The 26,049-nt window shown below is 43.0% G+C and overlaps 1 protein-coding gene across 1 annotated transcript; it reads right to left on the bottom strand.

Annotated features, from left to right (window-relative positions):
• Positions 1-10,538: 10,538 nt before the first annotated feature.
• Positions 10,539-25,146, bottom strand: TSR2 (TSR2 ribosome maturation factor). Its single transcript, XM_077478895.1, has 5 exons — positions 24,987-25,146; positions 20,110-20,200; positions 18,732-18,823; positions 14,119-14,292; positions 10,539-10,859 (listed from the first exon to the last, which is right to left on the bottom strand). Exons 1-5 carry the CDS (start codon positions 25,065-25,067, stop codon positions 10,704-10,706), a joined length of 594 nt encoding a protein of 197 aa, XP_077335021.1. The 5' UTR covers positions 25,068-25,146; the 3' UTR covers positions 10,539-10,703.
• Between the last annotated feature and the right edge of the window lie 903 nt (positions 25,147-26,049).

Below are 26,049 nucleotides of genomic sequence, written 5' to 3'. Positions count from 1 at the left end.
GGAAAGAGGACTGGAATGCCCATACTATCACCCAGTCCACCATTTTGCATAAGGAGAAAAGGGTAAAAATTTGCCCTACCATTACGCAGAGGCAAACCCATAATTATAACCCTCCAGAATCTTTTAAGAACTATAAAATAAAAATGCAAAATTATCATAAAAATACATTGAGGGAAAAAAGGAATTACAAAAAAATTTCTTTCAAATACCAATTGAAAAGTATATTTATCAGAAGGTATCCAATGAAATAATAAAATAATAATATAATAATAATAATAATAGTAAAAGTAGTAAAACCACAAATACAGAAAAATTAATAAAGGCAAAAAACCTCATTGAGGGCTCATGGAACTCACACCAAGTTTACAGTTAAAAAAGCAACAACGACCACAGGAAGCCCAAGCTATATAAACCATTCCAACCAATCATATATTATTCAAGAATTGTCAATAAATGCATTTACGTCTACTTCAATATTAAGACCATGAGGGACGTAACTTTTTAATCTGTGTATCCACATCATTTCAAGCTTGGAAATGCTTCTTACCAAATGGGTTCCCCTCCAATGGGGATTGAACTTGTCAATTCCCATGAAGATTGTGTTGGTAGGGTCTCTGTTGTGTGCCAACAGGTAGTGTTTGGAGACCGAATGCTGGGTATATCCTCTACGGATATTCCCAATATGTTCGTTCAAACGTACATGTAAAGCACGTTTGGTCCGCCCTACATACTGGAGGCCACAAGGGCACTCCAGCATGTAGACCACTGCCTCTGAGCAGCAAGTGATAAAAGGTTCTATGGTATAAGACCTAGATGTGACCGTAGATCTAAAGGTAGTACTTCTCCTAGACCGACAGCCATTTAAGCTACATACCGTGCACTTCCTGCATTGATAGTACCCAGTAAGGTTTGAGAAAAAATGTGGACGATTGGTGGGTGGGTCCAAAACATTAGGGGCCACCCTGTCCCTCAGAGATGTTACGCCTCTATATACTACTTGGGGTCTGTCAGGCAAAATAGTTCCCAATACCGAGTCGTTCCTAAGTACATGCCAATGTTTTTTAAGTATATGTTTGATCCTAGTGTGTTGGCAGGAATAATTGGTGATGAAGGGGTAACGGAAATTATTTTGACGACCTCCTTCTCGTTCCTTTAGTAAATCGGATCTTTCAACTTGACTAATCTCATCTATCAGACATGTCAAGGGTTCAGATGGATAACCTTTATCAATGAACCTCTGAGTAAGAACACGGGCCTGTTGTATAAAAACATCCTGTTCTGTGCAGTTACGTCTCAATCTTAAGAGCTGGCTTCTAGGTACTGATTTGAGCCAAGATGGATGATGGCAACTAGTAGTAGGTATAAAGGAGTTCCTATCGGTGGTTTTAAAGAAAGTTGATGTAATAAAACGTTCTTCTTTAATAGTAATAGTAAGGTCTAAAAAATTCATTTTGGTAAGACTGGCTTCATAAGTGAGGTGTATACCCCTGGTGTTGGCGTTAAGCTCACTCATAAACAGGGAGAGATCCGATTCACTCCCGTCCCATAGGAGGAGGATGTCGTCTATATACCTGGCCCAAAAGGTCAGCTGCGGCCTGACACGGGCATAGACGACATCCTCCTCCCATTTCGCCATAAACAAATTTGCCAGACTAGGGGCATATTTTGCCCCCATTGCGACCCCTTTGATCTGGCGAAAAAAATCCCCTCCAAACCAAAAAAAGTTATGCGTAGCCGCATAGTCTAAAAGCTTCATAATGAAGATTATTTGTTCTGAGGGGAGATCAGAAAACCTCTCTAGGGAATCCGAGACGGCCTCTAGGCCCATATCTTGGGGTATGCTTGTATAAAGTGACGCAACATCTGCAGTCACCAGCAGAGTCCCTTGTTTGGGATGATATCCCTCGAGAAGGTTAATTATATGCCTTGTGTCTTTAATAAATGATGGCATTCGACGCACTAGAGGTTGTAGGAAGAAATCTATATACCTGCCCACCCGGGAAGTGATAGAGTCAATCCCACTAATGATGGGTCGTCCCGGGGGGCAAGTTAGACTCTTATGGACCTTAGGTAGGTAGTAAATTATAGGGATTCTAGGAGTTTTTGGGACAAGAAAGGCCTTTTCTTTCTTATTTAAGATTCCCTGATCGAATCCCTCAGTAACAAGGGACTCCAAAGTTCTTTTGTATTGTACATTTGGATTAGAGGGTAGGGAGATGTAAGTAGCCCTATCTCCCAAAATCCGATTCATCTCGCCTATATAGTCATCCTTATTAAGGATGACTATGCCCCCCCCTTTGTCCGCTGGGCGGATGACCACATTTTTATTGTTGTAGAGGGATTCAATGCCAGCATCAATCACCTCTTTATTTCTAACTTTCTTTATACGTAAGTCCTCAAGGTCTTTGAGGGCCAGATCACGAAAGACTTTTAAAGAGGGACACAGATGCCCAGGTGGGTTGAAAAGTGATGGATTAGAAAGCCCCGAGTGACAATAGTCACCAGGGGTATTTCTAAGGAAATTGGTAGGGTTTGAAGCTACATATCTTTGGATATTAAGTTTTCTTACATACCTATGAATATCCATGTATGTTTGGAACTTGTTCATGTTTTTGGCTGGAGCAAACTTGAGGCCCTTATCTAGGACACTCAGTTCGCAATCACTAAGGGTGGCCGAGCTAAGGTTAAAGATACCTGCACCAGTTATGTTCTTGGACTTTTAGGGCTGAGTACGCCTCCCCCCTCTAGTTCCTCTCTTAGCTCGACCACTCTTTTGATGCCTTGGTTTGGCCTGGGAAAACCCCAATTGCTGTGGCTTGGGTTAATACCCAAGTTGCCATTACCAAAGTTTCCCTGAATGTCGCTGTAGGGACCCATATTGTTGGGCCTTAGGTTAGTCATACTCTCCATAGGTGGAAACCCCGAATCCTGTAAAGGCAAAAAGCTGTTTTGTGTAGGAATATTATATTGAGATTGGTAGTCCACATCATAATGTACCACTTGGCTGTTATTATAAGCTGTTGGTGGGTTAGGTTTTGGATATTGAGAAGGGAGGGGTAATTGATTATAAGTAGGGGATGGAAAGTAACCCTGCTTAGAAGCAAAGCTTCCCATCCATCCAGGGGGAGGTACAAACGGTCTCTCCTGTCCCCAATTTGGAGGGAGGGCAGCCTGACCATAATAAGGAGAGGGGGCTTGGGCATATGTGTGGGGGAGGGGGGGGGCATTCTGACGTTGCCCACCTCGTCCCCTTCCTCTATTGTCATGCCCCTGAGGGGGTCCTCGTTTGCCACCTCTCATTTGGCTGTAATTTCTCTTTCCCTCAACAGGGGAGCGGAAACGAGAATTTACAGAATTTGCAGATGGTGCTGTCTGGTTTTGTGTATTCTGGGGTGGTATCCCACCCTGGGACATAGCCACCGGGGTTTAGGCCAGTTTAGGCCGATATGTATTCTTCTACATATTTTTGGTAAAAAAAAGTCACAATAAGTGATTTTGTATCGGTTTGCGCAAAAGTTATAGCATCTACAAAATAGGGAAAAGATTTATGGCATTTTAATTTGTTTACTAGTATGTAATTTTTATCGGGACTGCGACATTGCGGACACATCAGACACTTTTGACACTATTTTGGGACCATTGTCATTTATACAGCAATCAGAGCTACAAATAGCCACTGATTACTGTATAAATGACACTGGCAGGGAAGGGATTAAACACTAGGGGTCAATCAAGGGGTTAAGTGTGTCCCTGTCATGTTGCTAGGCAGAACAGGGAAATGCCTTTACATAGGCATCTCCACATTCTGCCTCTCCTCGCTGCAATCACAGGCCACCGGCGAACATAGAGCTGTGGGACCCATGGGCGTGCCCGATAGGCGGCAAATTCAAAGGGACGTACAAGTACACCCATTTGCCTGCCTGTGCCATTCTGCCGACGTATATGTGTGTGCGGAGGTCGGCAAGTGGTTAAAAATGACCTTTCCTTTTCAATCTGCAGCCACTGTAATTTTCTGAGAATGAAATGTGGCTACCTGGAGTTGTGCTGACCACTCCCCAGAAACATAATTTGCTGCTTGTGTGATTGGCTCACCAATTTTCCCAGCAGTCTGCCTAAAATACAAGTCAGATTTCAGGCATCCCCTGCAACAAAAATGTCATTTTTGGAGACATACATTCAATAGGACCATGTCTATGCTCCTATTGAATGCAGGGATGCAGACCTGGCAGATTTCCTCATTAGTGCCCTGCAGCTGCACACCTGACAGTTAATTATGTAACCACTCCCATTAGACCCACTCAGTACAGAGGCACAGACAAACACACATGGATTTCTTAAGGATATAAAAAGGTAGGAATCTGCAACAAAGTTTGTTATATACCTTGCAATGTACTGTATTTATCGGCGTATAACACGCACCCCAAGTTTAGGAGGGAATTTTAAGGAAAACTTACATTTAAATGCCCGTCAATGCAGCCTTATCAGTGTCCATCCGCAGCCTTGTCCATCATTGCATCCTTGTCAGTGTCCATCTGTAGGCTTCCCAGTGTCCAGACTTCCCCTTGTGTCATTGCAGCCTCCCCAGTGTCCTTGCAGCCTTGTGTCATTTAAAATTGGCACCGATCGGAGAGGAGCGAGTCCCGCCGACATACAGAAAGCCGAGTGTACTTCGGCTAGACTTGGCTCCTCTTACAGTCCCGCCCATCTCCACTGATTGCGAAAGAAGAGGAGCGATCGCTGCCAACATACACAAAGCCGAGTGTACTTCGGCTAGACTCGGCTCTGTTCACAGTCAGGGGCGGGACTGCGAGAGGAGCCAAGTCTAGCCGAAGTACACTCGGCTTTGTGCATCTTGGCTCCACACGCTCCTCTCATCACAATCAGCGGAGACCGGCTGGGATCGGCGTATAACACGCACCCACGATTTTTCCCTCATTTTAAGGGGAAAAAAGTGCGTGTTACACACCGAAAAATACGGTACCTAGATCACCCAGGGGGCATGTTTTTTTCTCAACAAAAGTGGAGTTACGTTTTAAAGCGGTTTTAAAACAATCAAAAATTTAATATATTGCAGCTTACCAATCATTAGACGCGGTGGCTGCATTGGGTTAATTTTATTTTTTATTTTTTTTGCTGGCTTTTTTCCCCCTCAGTTTTCACCTGGTGATCTGGCCAGTAACACACTTCCTGTATCACTCTGGAAGAAGGAGAACAGGGGGCACAGCAGCATTGTCAGTCTGGGTGGAGGGGAGGGTTAGATGTACTAGCCAATTTATATACACTAACAAACTCCAGCTCACAACACTGCAGTTACAGCAACAGATTTTTCTTTTTGGGATAAAAGGTTTCACACAAATAAAAGCTGTTAATCATCAGCACTTTCACACTGGGGCGGTGAGGGCATCGTATTAGCGTAGCTTTTCAGCCGCTAGCGGGGCGCATTTCAACCCACGCTAGCAGCTGAAGAAGGGGTTAATAGCACCGTGTTGCACCGCCGCTGAAGTGCTTTGCAGGCGCTTCAGCATCTCTGCCCATTCATTTCAGTGGGCAGGGAGTTTTTGGAGCGGTGTATACACCGCTCCTAAACTGACCCAAAGATGCTGCTTGCAGGACTTTTTCTAATGTCCCGCAAGCCCACCGTCCCCGAGTGACAGGAGAGGCACTTTACAGGTACTATTTTTTAGTGCTAAATGCTTTTTCTCAACACTCTAATGCCCCATACACACGGTCGGAAATTCCGAGGGAAAGTCAGATCGGATTATGTTGTCAGAAAATACGATCGTGTGTGGGCTCTATCGGACTTTCTGACGGAAAAAGTTTAAGAGCTGGATCTAAAATTTTCCGACAAAATCTGATCAGACTTTTTCCAAACGCTTGTAGAGAATTCAGATGCAGAAAGTGCCACGCATGCTCAGAAAAATTTTGGAGATGAAAGCTATGGGCTACTGGCCTCTACGTAGTCCCGGCGTAAGTTTTATACATCACCTCATTCCAAACTTTTCACGTTCACCATTTCAGCCCACATTTTGGGCTGAATTTGGACCTGAAATGGACCAAAAGATGCACAGGACTCCTGTGCAAATTCGCACTGGAGCAGCAGAGGAGACATGTGAACCAGCTCCATAGAGAGCCAGTCACAATCTCCTACCATGCAAATTGGATACAGTAAAAAAATCCACATCCGATTCGTATAGTTGTGAACCAAGCCTTAGGGTTTAGTACTGCTTTAACTTTGCAGAGATTAAAAATATACTGTGAGCAATAATGATGATTTATGATGTTCACTGCACAGATGCATCCCTTGTACATATGGGACGTGCAAGAAACAGACCCTCTAGAAATAGGAAAAAGAGTATTACAATGTGTCTCCCACCACACCTTTTTGAAGTTAATTTATTTTCTCTGACACCAAGACAAGAAAAAGAGGAAGCTGTTGTCACTGGGACAGGAAGGCGCACACAGCAATGAAACCATTGTCAGATGTTCCTCAGCCTAGAAGGGATGTTTTGGGTTTTTTTTTGTTTGGTCTGTCTACACTTTGAGAGATTTTCCATCACTTCTTGTCATGACAATCTCACCAACAGGGACACAGCAAGACAACCCAGACAGAGGCTCAGACTCTAACACGCATCCAAAACGAAATAGTGTTTACCTGGAGTTGGGATCTAATATCCAAATTTGGCAAATTCTTCATGCTCATGGAAGAAACCATTCCAGGTGATGCAGTAGTACAATGCACCCTATAGAGGAGTATGCTCTGGAAAGTATTCACTGCACTTCACTTTTTCCACATTTTATGTTGCAGCCTTATTCCAAAATGGATTAAATTCATTATTTTCCTCAAAATCTAATAATACCCCATAATGACAACGTGAAAGAATTTATGTTTGAAATCTTTGCAAATTTATTTAAAAGAAACAACAACAAAAAATCCAGAAGTATTCACAGCCTTTGCTCAATTCTTTGTTGAAGCACCTTTGGCACCAATTACAGCCTCAAGTCTTTTTGGGTATGATGCCACAAGCTTGGCACACCTATTTTTGGCCAGTTTCTCCCATTCTTCTTTGCAGAATCTCTCAAGCTCCATCACATTCGATGGGGAGCGTTGGTGCACAGCCATTTTCAGATCTCTCCAGAGATGTTTATTCAGGTTCAAGTCTGGGCTCTGGCTGGACCACTCAAGGACATTCACAGAGTTTTCCTGTAGCCACTTCTTTGCCATCTTGGCTGTGGCTAGGGTAATTTCCTGTTGGAAGATGAACCTTCGCCCCATTCTGGAGGTCCAGAGCGCTCTGGATTAGGTTTTCATCAAGGATTTCTCTGTACATTGTTACATTCATCTTTCCCTCAATCCTGACTAGTCTCCCAGTTTCTGCCACTGAAAAACATACCCACAACATGATGGCTCCACCACAATGCTTCACTGTAGGGATGGCATTGGCCAGGTGATGAGCGGTGCCTGGTTTCCCCCAGACATGAAGCTTGCCATTCAGGCCAAAGAGTTCAATCTCTTTTTCATCAGACTAGACGGTTTTCTTTCTCATGATCTGAGAGTCCTTCAGGTGGGCCGTCATGTACCCTTTACTGAGGAGTTGCTTCCGTCTGGCCACTCTGCCATACAGGCCTGATTGGTGGAGTGCTGCAGAGATGGATGTTCTTCTGGAAGGTTCTCCTCTCTCCACAGAGAAACACTGGAGCTCTCCGAGTGACCATCAGGTTCTTGGTCACTTCCCTGACTAAGGCCCTTCTCCGACGATTGCTCAGTTTGGCCAGGCAGCTTGCTCTAGGAAGAGTCCTGGTGGTTCCAAATTTCTTCCTTTACAGATGGTGGAGGCCACTGTGCTCATTGGGACATTTTTCTGTACCCTTCCCCAGACCTGGGCCTGGATACAATTCTGTCTTGGAGGTCTACAGGCAATTCTTTGGACTTCAGAGCTTAGTTTTTGCTCTGGCATTCACTGTTAACTGTGGGAGCTTTATATAGACAGGTGTGTGCCTTTCCAAATTATGTCCAATCAACTGAATTTACCACAGGTGGACTTCAATAAAGTTGTAGAAACACCTTAAGGCAGGCCATACATGGGTCAAATTTCGAAAGAATTTTCTTTTGAAAATCTTATCTAAGAATTTTCGTTCGTATTTCGCACTATTAGTGGGCTGCAGGAACAGTGGATTTTCCCGCGGCCATCGAATCCGAGTAATCGGACATGTTGGTATTTTTGTTTTTAAAACAAATGATTTTCTAATCAATGATGGGAGAATCGTGCGAGAAATGTAATCGAAGAAGAGAAATGCACATGTGCAAGAAAATAAAATTCCCGGAAAGAAAAGAAGATTCCCTGCCACGAAAATTATTTTCTGTAGCAACATAAGGTGAAATTGAAGGCTTGGTTGGGCAAATTTCAAAATCAATGGTGGCACCATCGGATCACAAAACGCACAAATTTTCTAAAGAAAATTCTTTTGAAAATTCTACCCATGCCTCAGGATAATCAGTGGAAACAGGATGCACGGGAGCTCAATTTGAGTGTCATGGCAAAGGCTGTGAATACTTATGTACATGGGGTTTTTTTTAATACATGTGCACAGATTCCAAACAAACATCTTTCATGTTGTCATTATTTGTAGAATTTTGAGGAAAATAATGAGTTTAATCAATTTTTGGAATAATACAGTAAAATAACAAAATGTGGAAAAAGTGAAGCACTGTGAATACTTTCCGGGTGCACTGTATACTGAATATGAATGTAATTTAATTTTCTTGTATGATAAGTCAGTATTAGACATGTATTGGTGTTCACTATCCCTTTCTTTGCACCTTTTGTCTGTTGGAAGTAATTTCAAGACTGATTTTCTATTTAATCTGGTGTGCTGTGGGTGATAGGAACACATTATAAAGAAGGATTACTCAATTTATAAAGAAGTTTAATAACACTTTCAATTCATTTATAGATGAACTATTTTTTTCACAACTATCCAGCATTCTTTAAATTCATCTAGACATAAAAAACACAGCCAGCTTCTCCATATTTAAAACATTAGTTGAATGGCTGTTGTGCCCTCTGCTGTTTAAAGAAGAAATATATATATTTTTTTTATATGAATGTTCTGTCCCCCAGACAACAAAGCACATTGTCCCATCTTCCTAGGCTAACTATGTGGTCAGAAAGGATGCCCCCGCGGCCTTAACCACCCCCCCCCCCCCCCCCCCCACAGACATCCAACAACACAGCTAGCAAGAAGGCTGTTTAACTAATAGCCAACACTTATTTCTGACTCCCAAGCGCTTGCCTGGGACCAGACAGAACTAGCAAAGTGAATGTAGGATGGAGGGTGTTTGTCAGCCTCCCATCCCTCTTGCAGGTACTTTTTTTGGACAAGTGCTTAAAGCCAGAGATGAGCTCTAGCTATTAAAAGGATAAGTTCACCTTTTAAAAAAAATAAAAATAAATGCACATTTTGCTTGCATGTAAAAAAAAAAAAAAAAAAAATGTGCATTTATTATTTTTTTAACTGGGAGCCTGGAAAGCATTGCACCTACTATCAGCAGGGAGGAGAGGGGAGGGAGGAGAGGAAGGAGAGGAGAGGAGAGGAGAGGGGAGGGGAGGGGAGGGGAGGGAGGAGAGGAGAGGGGAGGGAGGAGAGGAGAGGGGAGGGAGGAGAGGAGAGGGGAGGGAGGAGAGGAGAGGGGAGGGAGGAGAGGGAGAGGGGAGCAAGGGAGGGAGGGAGGAGAGGAAGGAAGGGAGGAGAGGGAGGGGAGGGAGGAGGAGAGGAGGAGAGGAGAGGAGAGGAGAGGAGAGGGAGGGAGGGGAGGAGAGGAGGGAGGGAGGAGGGAGGAGGAGAGAGGAGGAGGAGAGGAGAGGGAGGAGAGGGAGGGGAGGGAGGGGAGGGGAGGGGAGGGGAGGGGAGGGGAGGGGAGGGGGAGGGAGGGGAGGGGGAGAGGGAGGGAGGGGAGGGAGGAGAGGGGAGGGAGGGAGGAGAGGAGAGTGGAGGGAGGAGAGGGGAAGGAGGGAGGGAGGAGAGGGGAAGGAGGGAGGGGGGAGTGGGAGCAGGTGCGCCCTGTCTGACCATGGAGCTAGCCTTCTATAGCACATAGGAACATGTACTACATGTACTTTGTCCCCTAGGAACAGAACACTGCAAAAAAGAAATTAAACTTCTTCCTTATTACCTTGAGTTGCTGACCTAGTGCAATTAAAGAGTTCTCAAGTCTTTCAGAATCTGCATACTTAAGGAGCAAAACCTAAAAAGTAACAAGGCCGAAAAGTCATAAAAAATGTCTCCTTCTGTTTCCTATCCAGAATTTATGAACCAAGCACCCAAACGTCTGGTGTTAGCACAGAAGTGATGTCCAAATATGCCTTCTAAAAGGCCACCAGAATGTAAGAAACCAGCAGCTCACACAGAGTAAGGCTGGCATTTTAGCATTTTTTTTTTTTTGAAGAATGAAAACCCGGCAATAGTTAAATTAATTGAAATAGAGAAATCTTTTGCCACCTTTGCTGCAGCAGCATGGAAAAGCTTTTAGCACACCACAATCCTTTACATGTTTTACTTTAGGTTAACAGAGTCCATGAGCTCCCAGTATTTCTTATAGCACCTCATTCTAAAACGGCGGCCATTCTTCTGGAACTGGTGCAATACTGCCACCTGATGCTGCTTTTTGGGAAGTTCTGGCTAAAACCCGACAAAGGTCTCCAAGGTCACTTCTTTTTTCTCCGCACCACAGTCCATTCATCAGCTTCTTGTTCTAGCTCCAGAGGGTCCCCGCTGCGCCCGCCAGCCTCTGATGTGCTTGGTGTGCTGGAAACGCTCGGTACAGCGTGAGATATATTGATACTTGTCTCACAGTCCATTGCCTGCAAGAGAATGGAAAACATTAGTAGTAATAATGTATTATATATATATATATATATATATATATATATATATATATATATATATATATATATATATATATATATATATATATAGTGTGTGTGTGTGTGTGTGTGTGTGTGTGTGTGTAAACAATTGTCTCCTATACACAGGCTACTACAGACATAAAAGCACTTAGTTAATGTAAAGCAGCTACTCCTACTCCTCACTGTATTTTTTATTCTGCTGCATCTTTCACATCTGAATGACTGCTATACATAATTGCTGTTGCTAGGTGACCGAGGAAAGAATGAATGCACAACATGGCTTTGTGGTGAATGATACCTGCTTGTATACTCTGCCAAGCAGTCAGGTCACCCGTATGAGTGGGCAGCAGCCTGCACAGAAATTGTCAATTGTGGAGGAGTGGATATAAAAAGAATAGACATGATATGATAGCAAGGCTGATTAATACATAATAACATGCCCTCAGCTGTGCTCTAAACCTATGACACCCCCCTGCCCCCCCCCCCGTATTATCACACACAGGAAACCTACCATGTAGCAAAGCCACCAACAAGCTGGTGCAGTCTTTTTACATTTGCCAGCATACATAAAAGTGAATTGTTGCTGTGTGCTCAGCAACACACAGGGGAGATTTACTAAAACTGGAGCACATAGAATCTGGTGCAGCTGTGCATAGTAACCAATCAGCTTCTAATTTCAGCTTTAACCACTTCAGGCCTGGAAGATTTCCCCCCTTCATGACCAGGCCATTTTTTGCGATATGGCACTGCGTCGCTTTAACTGACAATTGTGCTGTCATGCGCCGCTGTACCCAAACAAAAATGACAATATTGGGGAAAAAAACAAAATACTTTTTGTTATAGTAAATGTCCAAAAAAAAATAATTTCTTCATCAGTTTAGGCCAATATGTATTCTACATATTTTTGGTAAAAAAATAAATAAATAAAAAATCGCACTAAGTGTATATTGATTGGTTTGTGCAAAAGTTATAGTATCTAAAAAATAGGGGATATATTTATGGCATTTTTATTATTATTATTTTTTTTTTTTTTTAACTAGTATTATATTGTAAGCTCCTTGAGGGTAAGGACCAAAGTGAATGTACAATATATATGTAAGGTGCTGCGTAAATTGACGGCGCTATATCAGTACCTTAAATAATAATAAACAAGGGGTTAAATGTGTCATAGGGAGGTGTTTCTAACTGTGGACGGATGGGACTGACTGGAGGAGGCGAGAGAGAGATTGCTCCTAATTTGGAAAAAAAAACACAAAAAAATATATTTTTTACTTTTTGCTATAAGAAATATCCCCCAAAAAATGTAAAAAACGAATTTCTTCCTCAGTTTAGGCCAATATGTATTCTGCTACATATTTTTTTTTGGGGGGGGGGGGGAAATCGCAATAAGCGTATATCGATTGGTTTGCACAAAAAGTTACAGCGTCTACAAAATAGGGGATAGATTTATGCCATTTTTATTATTATTTCTAATAGTAATGGCGGTGATCAGCAATTTTTAGCAAGACTGACATTGCAGTGGACAGATCGGACACTGATTACTGTAGATATAACAATGGCAGGGAAGGGGTTAACACTAGGGGGGCGATCAAGGGCTTAAGTGATTGGAGATGATACAGGAGATGGTCAGAGACTGCAGACGTGGTACAGGAGATCAATACATCCTCACCAGTGTCCATCAAATGCAGCCTGACAGTGCCCATTATGCAGCCTGCTTGTGCCTCACAAGTGCCCATCATGCAGCCTTCCTGTGCCTCACCAGTGCCCAGCAGCTTACCAGTGCCCATCATGCAGCATGCCTGTGCCTCACCAGTGCCCATCATGCAGCCTGCCTTAGTATGTCAAACAGGATCAGGACAGGGCAGTGTTAGCAAGGCAAAGCCCTATCTATGGAGGAAAGCTGTCAGCATACCATGTTAAGGAGCGGCTTGTCGGTATGATCAGTGGGAGGAACATTATCAGTGTGCACTGCCGCGAAGATTAAGAGTGCAGGACTTGTTGCTTGACATGATATTAGAAACAGTGAGCCCGCTGGTTAAAGCTTACGTTACTGTAAGCTTCACCCAGCGGGCTCGCTGTCTCTAACAGGATGTCAAACAAGTCCTGCACTCTTAACCCCTGTGGCGCTGCACACTGATAATGCTCCTCCCACTGATCATACCAACAAGCCGCTCCTTAAAATGGTATGCTGACAGCTTTCCTCCATAGAGCACTGTTTTGCTTTCAGCAGCCTCGTCGAGGAGGGAAGGGAAGAGAGAGGAGAGGACTGGATGGGGGAGCTCCAGAACAACACCCCTGTACTGGACAGCACCAGGGACGGGGCCCCGTTCCATTTTCAGCACCATTATCGGCAAGAATTATTTTTCGGCAAATTGCCGAAAAGGCCATTTTCGGACGATACGTTTCCATGCCCGAAATTTCAGTGCTACTGTAAAGCTCAACACAGATGATGTGAACAAGCTGTGAAGTGAATGTCTTGGCAAAAAATAAATAAAAATGAAGTAAATCTGTTGAATTTTATGCACCTTGCACCTGCCAGCTCTAAGCTCATGAGCTGAGTAATCACATGACCGCTGATTACTCAGTTCTCGGTCTGCGCTCAGCACATATCAGTCTCCACTCTGCCCTTCCAGTGCTCACTGGAGCACCGGGCTTGGCAGAGGGTGGGAGCAGCACACAGAGACTGAGCCAGCTGCCGGTCAGGCATGTGGATGGATGCCAAATCTGTAGGCACCTTGTGGTTTGATGAAGAGCTCAGCCTAAATAGGGCGTTGAGCAGGAATTGATATTGAGACTACTCTACTGAAAATTTAACTGTTAGTGCAAATAAAAAAAGTATCACAGACAGTACTTACCTATGTTGTTTCAAATGCACTAACATGGCTAAAATCATCCCCAGCAGATCACTGTCATTTTAGAAGGAGGTTGGCAATGACAGCCTACCTACTTCCTACACAACTAGTCAGAGCAAGTAGTGACACTCAGCTAGACAGCTACAACAAACAGTCCATGGATTGGCTAAGGTAGGAACACCTCAAATCGTACTCGTCTGTCAAACTAGGTTAGTTAAATTATGATTGAAAGCCACTGGTGGTAATGCACTGATATACATTATACACTGGCCATTAATTCTAAAACAGCCTGTGTATTCACCCTACTCTTACAGCCTCTAGCACCAATCTATTTGCTCACTAGTTCCCGATTTAATTCTTACCTCTTCTTCCTCATTATCATCACTGCTTTCCTCCTCGTCCTCCTGAGCTTTCACTTCCTGAACGTTGGCTTTCACGTTGTACTTTTTCTGAGACAGCTGTGTGATCTTCTGCTGCACTGCAGCTGTGTCTCCACGATGACACTGAGAATACAACGTGCACAGCTGCTGGGCTATCTGCACCAGAAGGAAGAGAGAGTGAAAAAAAAGTGAAGTCTCAAGTTACACCAAAAGTGGTAAAGCCATGTCATTGGGCTACCCCTGACTTTTGCAGATACTGCAGGGCCTTCAGATATAAAAGGAACAAAATACATTAATAAATTTAAAGCCCCATTCCAGGTGAAAAAAACTATGTATAGATATTAGAGCTGCACGATTCTGGCTAAAATGAGAAATACAATTTTTTTGCTTAGAATAAAGATTATGATTCTCGTGGTGTAACATCATCTTTCACATTGTATAAAAAAATTGGGCTAACTCTACCGTTTAGATTTTATTTTTTATTCGTTAAAGTGTATTTTTTCCCCAAAAATTGTGCAAATACAGTGTGACATAATTTGCAATAGCCGCCATTTTATTCTCTAGGGTATGATAAAAACACAGAATTGTTGACATTTTTGCAGATTTATTAAAAAAGAAAAACTGAAATATCATATGGTCCTAAGTATTCAGACCCCTTTCTCAGTATTTAGTAGAAGCCCCCTTTCTAATACAGCCAAAAATCTTTTTGGAAAAGATGCAACAAGTTTTTCACACCTGGATATGGGGGTCATTGAGCAGTCTGAGGTCCTGAGCACTCTGGAGAAGGTTTTCGTCCAGGATATCCCTGTACTTGGCTGCATTCATCTTTCCCTCGATTGCAACCAGTCATCCTGTCCATGCAGCTGAAAAACACCCCCACAGCATGATGCTGCCACCATCATGCTTCACTTTTGGGACTGTATTGGACAGGTGATGAGCAGTGCCTGATTTTCTCCACACATACCGCTTAGAATTAAGGCCAAAAAGTTCTATCTTGGTCTAATCAGACCAGAGAATCTTATTTCTCACCATCTTGGATTCCTTCAGGTGTTTTTTTTAGCAAACTCCATGTGGGCCTTCATGTGTCTTGCACTGAGGAGAGGCTTCCGTTGGGTCACTTTACCATAAAGCCCTGACTGGTGGAGGGCTGCAGTGATGGTTGACTTTCTACAACTTTCTCCCATCTCCCAACTGCATCACTGGAGCTCAGCCACAGTGATCTTTAGGCTCTTTTCCCCCCCGATAGCTCAGTTTGGCCGGACGGCCAGCTCTAGGAAGGGTTCTGGTCATCCCAAACGTCTTCCATTTAAGGAGTATGGAGGCTACTGTGCTCTTAGGAACCTTAAGTGCAGCAGAAGTTTTTTTGTAACCTTGGCCTGATCTGTGCCTTGCCACAATTCTGTCTCTGAGCTCTTCAGGCAGTTACTTTTGACCTCATGATTCTCATTTGCTCTGACATCCACTGTGAGCTGTAAGGTCTTATATAGACAGGTGTGTGGCTTTCCTAATCAAGTCCAATCAGTATAATCAAACACAGCTGGACTCAAATGAAGGTGTAGAACCATCTCAAAAATGATCAGAAGAAATGGACAGCACCCGAGTTAAAAACATATGAGTGTCATAGCAAAGGGTCTGAATACTTAGGACCATGTGATATTTCAGTTTTCCTTTTTTAATAAATCTGCAAAAATATGTCAACAATTCTGTGTTTTTCTGTCAATATGGGGTGCTGTGTGTACATTAATGAGGAAAAATATTTACTTAAATGATTTTAGCAAATGGCTGCAATATAACAAAGAGTGAAAAATGTAAGGGGGTCTGTATATATATATATATATATATATATATATATATATATATATATATATATATATATATATAAAAATATGTTTGGGGGGTTCTAAGTAATTATCTAGCAAAAAATACTGATTTTAACTGGCAAGCAACAATTGTCAGAAAAAGGTTTAGTCTTTAGGTGGTTAAACTGATCTCATTTACAGACTTAAGTTCATCCCCTTGATCTAAAACAGGGGTCTCCAAACTGCAGCCCTTTGCTTGCCTTTATTCAGGCCCTTGGGCACTTTTCCTTCCACTGACATCAACGATGGGGCACTATTATTCCCACTGACACCAATGGTGGAGCACTAATTCTCCCACTGACACCAACAATGGGGCATTATTCCTCCCACTGACACCAATGATGGGGCATACTTCCTCCCACAGATACCAATGATGGGGCACTATTTCTCCCACTGACACCAGCAATAAGGCACTATTCCTGCCCCTAAAACCAAAGATGCATTTTTTATTCCCATTGACGCCAGGATCATTTCTACTCCCAATCGTCACAGTCCGGCCCCCTTAAAGTTTGGATGACAGTAAACTGGCCCTTTGTTTAGAAAGTCTGGAGACCTCTGATCTAAAATAATGAAAATGTTACAATGTTCCACCTAAGTAATGTTGTGATAAACTTGGCAGGCTGCCTGTTTATTTTGACAGCTGTCAGCAGTAAGCAGAGAACTCTCTGCACTGAATCGAGGAAATGCTGTTTTAAGATTGTGAGAGGGTAGAATAGTGATCTAGATTCTTTAGGTTGTGCAGCTCTATTATTATATATAAAATGTGTGTGTGTGTGTGTGTGTAACACACACACACACACACACACACACAGTGGGACAAATAATTATTTGATCCCCTGCAGGTTTTGTAAGTTTGCCCACTTACAAAGAAATTAATTATTATTTTAAATGATAGAGAGAATATCAATCAAAAATCCAGAAAAAAAAAAAAAAAAAAACATGATACAAATGTTATAAGTTGAGTTGCAGTTCGGTGAGTAAAATAAGAATTTCATCCCCAAACAAAACATGACTTGGTCCACTCTTCTTTACTGATCTTCTCTAATTCCTTAAGGTTTCTTAGCTGTCCCTTAGCATCTCAAAGTTTCAGCTCCCTCCATAAATTTTCTATAGGATTAAGGTCTGGAGACCTTGCTAGGCCACTCCATGACTTTAATGTGCTTCTTCTTGAGATAAATCCTTTACCAGCCCCTCAATGTGGCAAAGTCGGTCTGTACCTTTAGTAGAGAAACAGCCCCAAAGCATCATGTTTCCATCTCTGTGCTTGACTGTAGGGATGGTGTTCTTAGGGTCATAATCAGCATTTTTCTTCCTCCAAACACAGCGAGCCCCCTTCCTCAAGAAGCCACATGTACAGTCATGCCAATGAACATCTAAATGATTTAGAAAAGATCTGTAAAGAATAATAGACCAAAATCCCTCCTGAGATGTGTGCAAACCTGGTAACCAACTACAAGAAACGTCTGACCTCTGTGCTTGCCAACAAGGGTTTCTCCACCAAGTACTAAGTCATGTTTTGTTTGGGGATCAAATACTTATTTTACTCACTGAACTGCAACTGAATTTATAACATTTGTGGATTTTTGGTTCATATTCTGTCTCTATCATTTAAAATACACCTGTGATAAAAAAAATAAAAAAAATTATAGACCCTTTATTTCTTTGTAAGTGGGAAAACTTACAAAATCTGCAGGGGAACGAATAATAATTTTCCCCACTGTATATATGAAAAATGCTTCCTTTTATGTTTACTGAGAGACAGAGAATCCTATGAAAGCCTTTTCCATAGAAGGAAGGACACTAAACAGAGACGCTCCTCCTCCGTGGGTTATTCCCATTCTCCACTTTCATTTCTGCTTCTGATACTGCAGACATGGCCATTGTGCTAGGTGCTACTGAGTAAAAAAAATAAAAAAAAATTCTTTAGAGCAACAACAGCACATAGCATCTGCAGGGAATAGTCACAATTTGTATTTTTTAGTTTCATTTTTAAGAGGCTAACACATGAATAAAACACCAGTAGCATCTATCTGCCATGAGGGGGATGCAAATTTTTTTTTTTTCTGGTGAAGCAGCACTGAGAGAAATTTCCAAGTAGACCCCTGATGACAACAATACACACAAATATTCTTCCTCAAATCTGATTAAACTGTTTTGATATCTGTTGTCCTTGTTATTTTTGCATTTTGTGGCAAACCTAAAAAACTTCCACTTTGTTGTTTGCTGTAGAAGATGTAAATATTGTCACAATTTCTCTTAACACTTACATCCCCTACTTCAGGGGTAGGCATCTTTGGCTCTCCAGCTGTTTTGAAACTACAAGTCCCATGAGACATTGCAAGATGCTGACAATCACAGGCATGACTCCTAGAGGCAGAGGCATGATGGGATTCGTAGTTTCACCACAGCTGGAGGGCCGAGGTTGTCTACCCCTGCCCTACTTCAATAGATTCAGTAATTGGACTGAAAATCAAAATTGTTTAATCGTTGTCTCAATAACTTTTAGTAATTAAAAGATAAAGTTTAGCAAATACATTTTTTTGGGGGGTGGGGGGGGATACATCAGTATAATAATGTGCCCTTAATGAGGTGTAGCCCCCCGTCTGCTGGCTCCTGGTAACTGTAATAATCCTCCTCTCAGTGATAAACTGAGGACTCGCTGGTGCTGTATGTTCCAAAAAATATATTCTACTAAACCTCAGCTTTAAAAAAAAACACCATGGTTAGTGTCCTTACCAGTGGTAAACTTCCATCCTCCACTACTGTATCAAACTCATCATTCAATATTGACTGCAGGGTCTCTTCTACCTCATACTGCTCCAGGTCAGCTGCAAAAGGAAATTAAATATTACTAGAATGAAGGCCCCAAGGGGGCACCTTAATATGCTTTGATAAGACAACAATAGTTACAAGAAGGACAGAAAAATAAAAATAAAAAAACAAATAGCTACTAATCAAGGGGAGCCCAAATCAGGCCTGCTGCAAGATTTTCTATGGTCACACACAGAGCTGTGTGAATGAATGTGGGCGGAGCCCCACACGGCCATGCTGTTTTCAAAAAGGGACTACAAGTATGAGGAACTTCTCCTTCTTGCTTGATGTAAACAGACACTCCTTACCCCCTAGGTTGAGCTTTCCTCTCTTTCTTTATCATAGGTACCTGGGTTGCCTGAATATTTATTATTATTATTTATTATTATTATTTCAGTTACTTATATAGCGCCATCAATTTACGCAGCGCTTTACATATACATTGTACATTCACATCAGTCCCTACCCTCAAGGAGCTTACAATCTAAGGTCCCTAACTCACATTCATACATACTAGGGACAATTTAGACAGGATCTAATTAACCTACCAGCATGTCTTTGGAGTGGCTTTATCCTCTGGAAAATACCTGGTGCGACCCTATCGCTGGTAGGATGCACCCAGATACTGATCGTTTATATGTTATTTTGTATTGACAACTTATTCTGTGAAGTTATCTTTTCATTGTGTATGTCACATAATAAAAAAACTGTGAGAGGAAGCGCTGCCAATGAGAGTAATAAATCAAATTGGCATACTCTGAGTATCTATAACTGTTCCACACTTTATCAAATTTCTTAGGACAGTTTCTACTGACTTATGTTAATTAAATTTTAATATTTTGGCTAACGTCACACTAGCGATCATGTTGCTGGAGTGCTGGAGAGAACTCACCAGTAGCAGGATTGCTTTGGAGAATGCATGCAGGCAGTTAAACCCCCATCTATTATGTTATTTTTTTCTCCCCCCCCCCACCCCGGTTTCTTGGGCTCCCCTCAAGAGACATTCTCACAAGCAAAGCAAATCCAGCATTGGCTAGCTGTAATCCACCGTCACATGCCAGGTCCCATGTTGCCATCTTCTTTGCTGATGACATTGGGATCCAGCTATCTCTTCTGGGTTCCTGCAGCCGGACCCCTGATGGATTGTGGTGGAGTATGCACTATCTGTTCTAGGTGGCCTCTGAAGCCTCCCGGGGTGCGTGAGGTGAGAATCCCAGAAGGCTTTGGGCCGCTGTCGATGACATTCTTGCCTAGGTGAGAAAAACAAAAGCATTGGGCATACAGGGATTCGGGTCAAACTTACAGTTAGTATGAAAATACTGTTCCACAGCCCCCACCATCCATTCTGCCTTCTCCTGGACATGCGGACCTCCAAAGCAATTCTCCACAGCGATCTGTGAACATGAAAGGATATAGATTACTGATCACATATCATATAGTACTACTCGCCAACAATGATACATTCTGTGTATTAGAAATGTCATTCCTGTCTGTTTCGTTCCCCTACTATCTGCAGGAGTCACTTCTGGCAAGCTTTCCTGACACCAAAAGAAAGGTGAAAGAAAGGTGACAGGGGAGGGACCTCCATCACACTGCTTGTGATTGACAGCCTCAGATCCTCTGATCCTGTGTGCAGGGGGGGGGGTCCCTTCCCTTCAAACAGTTCTCCTCACTGATCTCTGCAGTGTGTAGCTACATGCCCTGCTTTCTAAAAAACTCAGACAAGCTGTTTAAATTCTGGACTTAGAATGGATGTAGAGAAGACTGCAGACAGACAGGTACAACTTATGTAGGTGGAATTGTTTAATCTCTGTGTATCATATTTATGCAAGTACCGCATATACCTGTGTATAGCCATTGGTGTCTATGATCTCGTCCACACTAGCAGTTGGGGGGGGGGGGGGGGGGCAGTAAAACCCCACAGTTGAACTACCTATTCTATCACCTCCTAATTGCTACCCCCTTTAGCTGTACAGGCAGTGGCCAGGGATGTAGAATTCTACCCCCGTTGCTTTTGGTGGCAGTGGCGTGATAGTGCAGAGATCAAAGGGTTAAAGTAGGTGGTGAAAAGGCAATACAACACATCCTCACTGCCTGCCAACTGCTCTCTGAAAGTGGTTGTAAACTCTAGAAAAAAAAAAAAAAAACCTGCAAGACAAAAGCATAATGAGCTAGTATGCACACACTAACTCTGCCCGGCGACATGTCTCCCGGAGTTATTTCTGGGTATTGCGGGCTCCGGCGTTGTGACTGACCGGAGCCGCGATGACGTCTCTCCCGCGCATGCACATCAGCTAAAGCAACAGCACGAACGTTTCGTTGCTTCATTGCACATGTGCCGATGACATTGGCACATGCTGATACAGGGGATATCTCCTAAACTGTGCAGGTTTAAAAAAAATCACAAAATAAAATCACCTTTACTGATCCATGATAGAAAACGACAATCCATACAGCAATAGGGGCACAAACACAGCACAGCTAATGGGCTTCACACCTTCCCTGGTGCTTAGTCATAGCTGGTTTGAGCACCAAGCCCATCTGAGCTATGCGGCCAGGAAGCTGTCAACGCTGAGAGCCAATCATAGGTGGCGGAGGCATTCCCCTGTGGGGCGGTGAACAGCTGCACTGCTTATGATTGGCTGTCAGCTTTCACAGTTTCCCAGCAGAATAGCTCAGACAATTCTGGGATTCATGTCCTGAACTCATCCCTAGTGTTTATAGGTGAATGTAAACAACATCTGTTGCTCCGGGGTGGGGAAATATACCCAAATTTTATATTGTGCATTAAGCTTAAAGTGGTTGTAAACCTAGTTACAGCGCTTTTACCTACAGGTAAGCCTATAATAAGGCTTACCTGTAGGTACTGGAAATATCTCCTAAACCTGCACAGTTTAGGAGATATTTACCATAGAAGCTTGCGCCAACGTCATTGGCGCATTCGCACTGAAGAAAGGGCAGATTGTGCCATTACCAGTGGCTTCCAAGCACAAGAGTTTAGTCATGCAACTCAAGCCAGCCACAGAGCCCAAGTCCGCGGCCCCAGAAGGAACAGGGGTGAAGATGGATGCCGCCACCAGCGGGGACATCGCAGGCTTCGTTTGCAGGTAAGTGCAACATAATGGGCTAGTATGTGATGCATACTAGCCCATTATGCTTTTAATTTGCAGGGGAAAAAAGAGGAAGTAAACCCATCAGGGAACAATAGGAATATAGGATGCATCTCCTAATAGGGACACCTGTCCGGTGACAGCTAAAAAGGGGTCATATACGTGTAATGCACGTGCACTTCCGTAAATTGCACAAAAGAAAGATCATGCACTTCCAAGAGTCGCATGAAAGGGCAGCCCATTAATTTCAATGGCTTGCCCTATACTCAAGAAATGTAGTCCCCAACCCTCTTCCAAGAACAATGTTTGGCACGCGCATTAGCAGCTGCATGGGGGAGTAATAACAAGAACACACCTAGGGAACACAGTTAACCCCTTCCCTGTCAGTGACATTTATACAGTAATCAGTGCATTTTTTTTTTAGCACTCGCTGTATAATTGTCACTGGTCCCAAAAATGTGTCAAAAGTGTCCGATCTGTCTGCCGCAGTCTGATAAAAAAAAAAAAAAAAAAAGAAAAAAAAGTGCAGATCACCGTCATTATTAGTAAAAAAAAAAATAATAATAATAAAAATGCCATAAATGTATCCCCTATTTTGTAGATGCTATAACGCTTGCGCAAACCAATCAATATACGCTTATTGCAATTATTTTACCAAAAATATGTAGAATACATATCGGTATAAACTAAGGAAAAAAAATGTTTTTTTTGTTTTTTTTTAATTGGGCTATGTATTATAGCAAAAAGTAAAAGATATTATGTTTTTTCAAAATTGTCGCTCTTCTTTTCTTTATAGCGCAAAAAATAAAAACCACAGAGATGATCAAATACCACTAAAATAAAGCTCTATTTGTAGGGAAAAAAGGACGTTCATTTTGTTTGGGAACAATGTCGCACGACCGCAAAATTACCAGTTAACCACTTCAGCCCCGGAAAGATTGACCTCCTTCCTGACCAGAGAACTTTTTGCGATTCGGCACTGCGTCGCTTTAACTGACAACCACGCGGTCGTGCGACAAACAAAACAAACAACAAAATTGCTGTCCTTTTTTTTTTTCTCCCACAAATAGAGCTTTCTTTTGGTGGTATTTGATCACCTCTGCGGTTTTTATTTTTTGTGCTATAAACAAAAAAATAGCAACAATTTTGAAATAAACGCATTCTTTTTTACTTTTTGCTATAATAAATATCCCCCAAAAATATATTAAAAAAATAACATTTTCCCCAGGTTAGGCCGATATGTATTCTACGTATTTCTGGTAAAAAAATTTTTTGAAAAAACGCAATAAGTGTTTATTCATTGGTTTGTGCAAAAGTTATAGTGTCTAGTTATAGCGTCTACAAAATAGGGGATAGTTTTATGGCATTTTTATTAATAATTTTTTTTTTTACTAGTAATGGCAGCGATCAGCGATTTTTATTGTGACTGCGACATTATGGCGGACACATCGGACAATTTTGACACATTTTTGGGACCACTGGCAATACAGTGATCAATGCTATAAAATTGCATTGATTACTGTAAAATTTTCACTGGTAGTGAATGGTTTAACCACTAGGGGGCGGGGAGGGGTTAAGTGTGTCCTAGGGGTGTGTTTCTAACTGTCTGGGGGATGGGCTATGTGTGACGTGGACATGATCGCTGCTCCCGATGACAGGGAGCAGACGATCGGTGTCCTGTCACTAGGGAGAATGGGGAGATGCTGTTTACATCGGCATCTCCCTGTTCTTGAGCTCCGTGACACAATTGCGGGTATCCCCGTGGAAATAGAGTCCGCGGGTCCTGCGGGCATGGAGCTCGCGACAGGCAAGCGCACAGTGGGAAATTCAAAGTAACGCACGGGTACGTTATTTTGCCCAGCCGTGCCATTCTGCGTAGATATATGCTGACATCAGTCGGTAAGTGGTTAAAGCGCAGTGCCGTATCGCAAAAAATGCTCTGGTCATTAAGGGGGTAAAACCTTCCGGGGCTGAAATGGTTAAAGTGGTTGTAAAGCCTCAAGTTGCATTAAGGTGAAAAACCTTCTGTGCTGCAGCTCCTCTCCCCCTTTTCCATATCTAAAACTCATCCAATCCAGCAATCCAACCGCTGTCTCTCGCCAGATTGCTAGCAGCAGGAGCCTTTGGCTCCCAGTACTTTCAATCAAATCCAGCGATGGGGGGCGTGGGGCCGAGTCAATAGACGCAGCAGCGGGACTCGGGAGTGAGCACACAGTTGCCCCTCAGGCAAAGGGAAGACGAGAGGCCTAAAGCACCGACGGGAAACCCCAGAAGAAGAGGATTGGGGGTTCTCTGTGCACAAACATTGCACAGAGCAGACAAATTTGTTCCTTTTATGAAAAAAGGGAGGGTTTACAACCCCTTTCACACTTGTGCAACTTGAAGCAATGCCGGTATGATATTGAGGTCCCATCAAAGTCGGACCAAAGTAGTGCAGGGACTACTTTGAAGTCACACAGATATGAAGGGTACTCATTGGAAATCATGGGAAGAGGGGGGTACGACTTGTCATGTGACTCTGCAGGACAAGTCGCACAAGTGTGAAAGGGGCCTTAGATGTGACTTGAGGTCCATAGACCTCAAGATTACACAGGCATTGCGTTAAGTCACGTCAAAATTTAATTGCAGCCAAGTCACACAAGCGTGAAAGGGGCCTAAATGCCAAAGGGCAGCACATTGTAAAATCATGACATTCTGCACGTGATCCAGACATGCACAAGGTGTGAACCTAGCCTGAAAAAATAAAAATTTCCTCTGACTTCCTGTTGAGCTTACAGGGCAGGAAGTGAAGGGAAATCTCTCCAAGGGGGACATACGACTCCAAAATAAAAGATCGGGCCTTTCGATACACACTTTAATTTTTTATATATATATATATATATATATGAAAACTCACTAAACTATCCATCACAACCATAATGTTATAGCCTAATAGAATTGGTTGTAGTTCCCTTACAGAGGCCTGATTACTAGCTCCCCCACTAAACACGGCTGGTTCAATAAAGTTATTACAAAAAAAATACAGTCTGTGACAATATCAGAGAAGATGGTACGCCCAGTGTCGGGTCACCTGCAGCACCGGCCAGCTCCCCAGCACCGCCCGAACCGCCTCATTGAACAGGCCACGAGACACAGCGCTGCGCGCCGCCATGACAGCTCCTCTTCACTGCCCACGTGACCACGGGAGAGCGCCGATCCGCTCCAGGCCAGACCAGGCTGTACTAGTCGATAGCCGGTGATCTGCCAAAGCAGCCAACGTAGCGATGGCAATGAAAGACGTAAATCAGCGTGTGTTTCCATGGAGACCCGGTCAGGTTTCTATGTAAACATGGCCTGATTTGCAGTATACATGGGAGCTGATCATATGAGTTGTCACCAAAATATAAACACATTTCAACCTCCATAGGAAAATGCTGCAGTACCTTCCAAGTATCCCTTATTTACAGCCCAATCCCACTGTCTCACTCCTTAAAGAGGAGGTCCAACTAAAAAAATATATATTAAAAGCTAGCAGCGACAAATACTGCAGCTGCTGAATTTTAATAAATGGACACTTACCTGGGTCCAGCGATGTAGGCAGCCAAAGCCGATCAATCGCTCGGTTTTCGGCAGCTGCCGCCGCCATCCTCGGTTAGGGAATCGCCGGCTTCACTACCCGGTTCCCTACTCATAGTTGCCAACATTGTAAAAAAAAAATTCGGGACACTTTTTTGGCAGTAGGCAGAGTTGTATTATAATTAGGGGGCGGGGCATGCGGATATAGGTGTGGCACAGGGAAAGGCAAAAATGCGGCAACATATGGGTGTGGTTTATGTAAAATAGTGGGCAGACTTACATGGGCGTGGCTCGAAGGGGTGTGGTTAGAGTCTAAGATGAATGCGGGATGGAGAGGGAAAGGGGGGGGAGGGAGGGATGGAGGGACAGCAGCCCCCGATCCTACACCACAATAGCAATATGTGTATTCCAGAGTTTGACAATCAGCAGATAAAGATACTGCAATTACCTGGTGTTAGCGCTTCAATCATCCCGGCGCCATGATTGTTATAGTGTCAGGATGATTGAAGCACATTATTTCTATTATTACATTGTAATATAAAATGAAATCATTCAACTCACCATAAAGCAGAATCAGT

Source organism: Lithobates pipiens, unplaced genomic scaffold (genome assembly GCF_037356315.1).
Source record: "Lithobates pipiens isolate NorthernLeopardFrog02 unplaced genomic scaffold, aLitPip1_a1.2 Scaffold_1, whole genome shotgun sequence".
Taxonomy (NCBI): Eukaryota; Metazoa; Chordata; class Amphibia; order Anura; family Ranidae; genus Lithobates; species Lithobates pipiens.
The sequence above is the reverse complement of the archived record's forward strand: the minus strand, read 5'-3'. Positions and strand labels throughout refer to the sequence as shown.

Bases quoted from the DNA above. Each gene is read 5' to 3' on its own strand.
- TSR2 (XM_077478895.1), bottom strand. From the start codon at position 25,067: ATGGCGGCGCGCAGCGCTGTGTCTCGTGGCCTGTTCAATGAGGCGGTT. The intron at 20,201-24,986 runs GTGACCCGACAC...TCATGTTCACAG, and splicing joins GGAGCTGGCCGGTGCTGCAG to ATCGCTGTGGAGAATTGCTT. The intron at 14,293-18,731 runs GTAAGGACACTA...CTTCTGGTGCAG, and splicing joins AGGATGGAAGTTTACCACTG to ATAGCCCAGCAGCTGTGCAC.